This window comes from Pteropus vampyrus, unplaced genomic scaffold (assembly GCF_000151845.1).
Source record: "Pteropus vampyrus isolate Shadow unplaced genomic scaffold, Pvam_2.0 Scaffold133, whole genome shotgun sequence".
Taxonomy (NCBI): domain Eukaryota; kingdom Metazoa; phylum Chordata; class Mammalia; order Chiroptera; family Pteropodidae; genus Pteropus; species Pteropus vampyrus.
The window spans coordinates 4,804,446-4,809,026 of NW_011888914.1; the positions used below are offsets into that span (position 1 = coordinate 4,804,446).

The 4,581-nt window shown below is 35.7% G+C and overlaps 1 protein-coding gene across 1 annotated transcript in view; it reads right to left on the bottom strand.

The window, feature by feature from the left end:
• The window catches only part of ORC3 (origin recognition complex subunit 3), a 56,022-nt gene that overhangs the window by 6,654 nt on the left and 44,787 nt on the right, over positions 1 to 4,581 (bottom strand). Inside the window, exons 15-16 of the mRNA XM_023534840.1 lie at positions 2,797 to 2,876; positions 1,540 to 1,640 (exon numbers count right to left, since the gene is read on the bottom strand). Of these exons, the coding sequence (XP_023390608.1) occupies positions 1,540 to 1,640; positions 2,797 to 2,876 (181 nt within the window). The remainder of the gene's footprint in view (positions 1 to 1,539; positions 1,641 to 2,796; positions 2,877 to 4,581) is intronic.

Below are 4,581 nucleotides of genomic sequence, written 5' to 3' on the forward strand. Positions count from 1 at the left end.
TCATAGCCTCTTTCTGTGTGCTTTAGCTGCCACATGACTCCCCAGGTCCCCTTTAGCTCTAATATGCTACAAATCCAAATCTCTTCTCTTCTGAGATAGTCAATTTTGGTAGATAGTAAATCCTAGTATGGAAAATTTTGATTTCACAATAACATTTTAATCATGCTCAGCTCTATTTCAATACCACTGAAAAAGGTAAAAAGTCAGACATATCATGAAAGGTGGGGAGAATGGTTGTTTGGTTTTAGAGCCTAGAGTTTGGGATTTATAAAAACTCAGAAACCTGACATTTGGCCTAGAAACTATGCTAAATCACATTACAAAATCATGTGTAGCAACTACAATGGTCACAACTTGATAAAAGGGAAGAGCCAGGAACCTGAGGCTAGACACTATAAGAACAAGAAAGTCAGTAGGGCAATGTTAACTGTGAATTCTAAAAGACCATTTCTGGCTAGTAGGTCAGTTCAGTATTGCGTTGCATCACTTTTATATGACACATTTCTCTCATTTCCTTTTGTCATACTTGGTTGATCCTTTGGACCTCTTTCATGACATTAGAAATTTCTCCCCAGTGACTAGGAACAATGACTTTGCCCCCGCATTCCTGAAAAATGGAACTTTTCACTTTGAAGATCGGGTAATTTATCAGAAATCACTCTTTGTCTTTAATAACTGAGCTGCTATTTTTTTAGTACTTGATTCTATTCAGCACTTAGCCTTCTATTAAGTTTAAACTGCCATTAAAAAACAAGTAATGATTAATAAGTTTTTTCCTACTTTGTAATTATTGTTTTCTTTTTTACACTTCTCATGTTTTTATCTAGAATGTCCTAATTGCCTGAAAGATAGACTCGGTGGGTGATCTCACACAATTACATAAAGCTGTCTTTGGGAAATCCATGAATCAAAACGATCTGGGTTTCCCAAAAAGGAATCATCTTAAAATATAGGCAGCATTGGTGGACTTACAGATTTACTATGAGAACACTTCTCAAAATGTACTTAGTGCTAATAATGAGTTGCACTGGTATTCTTTAGAATTAGAAGTCCTTTACTCAGGATAAAATAGGACATTATGGCTAGGCTGCTGTTTGTTTTCTGGGGTTGGCCCAGGGCCAGCATACTCCTAGCAAAGATAAAGAAGGGATAAAGTGCCTGCAAACACTTTGTTATTAGAAAGGGGGGAAATGCTTTGTTTCCACCACCAACCCTCCTTGCTCCAGCCTAACAAGCTAGATCAATTTAAACCTGTGTTCTTGAAACTGGCCATAAAAAAAGTCATAAGGATGGAAAAAGAATAAAAATTACAATCCTAAGATGAATGGAGGGACCTGAAAAACATAAAGCTTAGTTGTTCTTGGTTGCAGTTTAAAGATAGCTGGGCATGAAGATGGGGAGCACGGCACAGGGAATGCAGTTAGCATTAATATGATGGTTAATCTAGGAAAGTGTCCTGTTTTGGCTATGGACAGCTATCATGCCAATGTTATTTGGGAAAATAGCCTGATTTTTAGTTCTGAAGAGCAACAGACTCACCTCACCAGACTCTCAATAAAGTTTACAACTTTTTCTCTAAGTACTTCAAACTTGGTCTGCTTCTTACTTGTTCTTCTTAACTCCTTCATTTCCAATAAGGTCTGTGAATGAAAGAACATATCTTTTCTGGTGATTCTGAGAAAGAAAACCCAACCCCTCAGATGGGAACTCTGTTGCTCAGGAAGAGGCAGTTGATGCCCTTCCTGATGACAGAATGTGCAGAGAAAGAACCAGATCACAATAGGTTGTGTTTTTTACTTTTAAGGTCTGGAAAGAACCTCTACTCCTAGGTATTTTGCTTCAAATACATATAAGTGAATTTTCAGGGAAAGAGGAAAAGGGCAGTTAACTTCATTATTAAGTTATATACCAGGGGGCTCACTATCCACAACCCATTACTTTATTTAAAAAAGGACTTAGAGGAAGGAAATTAAAAAAAAGTGTCCTTTTGCTATACTAACAGGATAGATTCCATGTGTTTTGTTTTTCTTAGACTGCAATTTTACTCTACAATATCATAACTTGATATCATGATATACAAAGAAGGTTCTTCTTTGACAACCAACATTCTAAAGTTAGAACTATCTGAGAAAAGATTATATTGGTATACTATGACTCAATTTCTGCTCTATGCTGAATACACATTTAAAAAATCAAGAAAAGTATCTAAAACTTATGAGTTAGGCTCTTTTGGTCAGCTGGATCAAATAGAAAAGTATATACATCAAATAAATAATCAGATTCCTGTTTGCAACCATGTTCCCATGTGCTCTTATTGCTAGTTAATTTTCTTCCTTTCTCTAAGGCTACAGGAACAATTTCCACCTATGTTTGCTCATAAATTCCATACTATATACATGGAGAATAAAGACAGCAGTGGGATAAACAGAATGTACAATTTATAAGTGAGGTACAAAGTCTGCTTTGTTCTTGGTTGCAGTTTAAAGATAGCTGGGCATGAAGATGGGGAGCACAGCACAGAGAATGCAGTTAGCATTAATATAATGGCTAAGTAGAGAGCCAGGGGAGGGAGGGAGCAATTGGGGGAATCATTTTATGAATAATACAGATATCTAACCAATGTACTGTATACTTGAAACTAATTTTAATAAAAAAAAAATTTTATTTTAAAGTAAAAGTAAAACTTACTAGAAGGAAAAAAAAAGGAAAAAGAAAAACATCCCGGCAGAGCTGATCTTGAGCACATACCAAAAAAGGGGAGTGTCACAGGCTGTAGCTGAAAGGAAATGACCTGACCTTCTGAAGATGATAGAGATCTGTCTTCTGAAGCCCCTTTGACTGTGACCCAGAAGTATCTTCTTCCTCTTTTGCTTCTGCTTTTAATACAAAACCAATATACAGCAACTAGGGTAAATCCATTCAAGTGAACAAAATCAACATTTCTACTACTCCAAGGGAAATAAAGTTTCATCTATTTTTTTTTCTTAATGTGGCAACGGATCAAGGGTCCATCAAACAAATGATTTTTTCCAGAAAGTAAACAAATATTACATACGTTACGCTGCAGAGGTCTTGAAAAAAACCAGCTACTGAATTTTAAAAATGTGACCACACGGAAAACAAAAAGTACAAATAAAATCTCCCCAAACCAACAGCAAAAAGCTCCAAATCTTTGTGTTGTTATAAATGGCTTTAAAAAAAATAAAAAATAAAAAATAAATTTAAATCGTATTCCTTTGATTATGCCAAGATTATAAACAAAACAAACCTACACCCTGGCAAGCTTGGCCTCAATCTTCCAATGCACTGTTTTTGACAAAATGCTATTTGAGTAATGAAGAGTGTAGTACGTAAAAGTTTTGAAATAATCTACTAAAATACAAAGTACATCATGGCTCTTTAGCAAAGATAACAGAAAACCATATCCGGTAAAAGGTATAGTTATGCTTTGGAGAGCATGAGGCTCCAACGCCGTCTACCTAGTGCAGGGCAGGTTCTAGGGACTTCACATTCACATGGCGTATTGGCCTAATCTACATACAGGAGGATGCAGCTGGAGAATGTGCATTGTTTTTAAAAAATTTCTTTTTAGCTGTGGATAATTCCTGGTTCAAGAAAGAGATAATTTAAGGTTAAAATATCGATTAAATTCTCTGTCCCATTTCACTAACATATAGCAGAGCCTTAAAAATAAATCTAATATGACACTGACTTACTTAATCCTCCAAACACAAATTTAAACTGAGACTATAATATTTAAGGAACCAGAGATAGCATATAGTCAAATCCAACATAGGGAGTTTTTATTTCACTTTATTATTAACAATGTGTCACTTTTGAAAAGAGAGAAACATAGACACTTCAAGACAATGGATATACTTCAATCTGTAAAATTCTTTCTTTACACTATTAATAATCTTAATCTCCAACCTTCCCATAAACTACATTCCTTTATTTAGTATTAGCACATCACAGAATTTGTTCAAGAGCTTATGTTACATGAACTATAATTAAATTGTATCTGCAGTTTCATTTTACAAAAATCCCTATAAGTCCAATTTTATAAAAGATTGAAATTGAAATTTACCTAATTTATCTTATATTCTTCTAAGTCTTCTACCCTACTTAGGTCCTTAAGGGTGGCCCCTCACTGTCCCAGTGACCATAATTAGGGGGCATTTAAATTGTAAATCTTGAGAAAAAACAATGAGCTGAGCTGGTGATTAAGAGAGGGAGGCTTCAGTCTATGTGCTGCCACTAGCCAGCTGTGGGATCTTAAGCAAGTTACTTTCTCTTCTGGGGTTTTAGTTTTCATATGTAGCCAGACTCAATGATCTCTGTGATTAACAATTTCTAGCCTTTTCGAAAAATGGTTCAGCTCATGCTATACTGCAAAAGAGCAATGCTTACACACAACCTGGGGGAATACTTCCTCATCCTGCTCATGCCACTTCAGTCAAACAAACTTTCTCTTTCATCATCCACTGACTAAGCACTCATCAGGTGCCTAGCATTGCAACTAGGGAGAGATATGGAGGGATCTCAGCAAAAGCAGTTTCCTAAATCCAAAGGCTTTCAGGA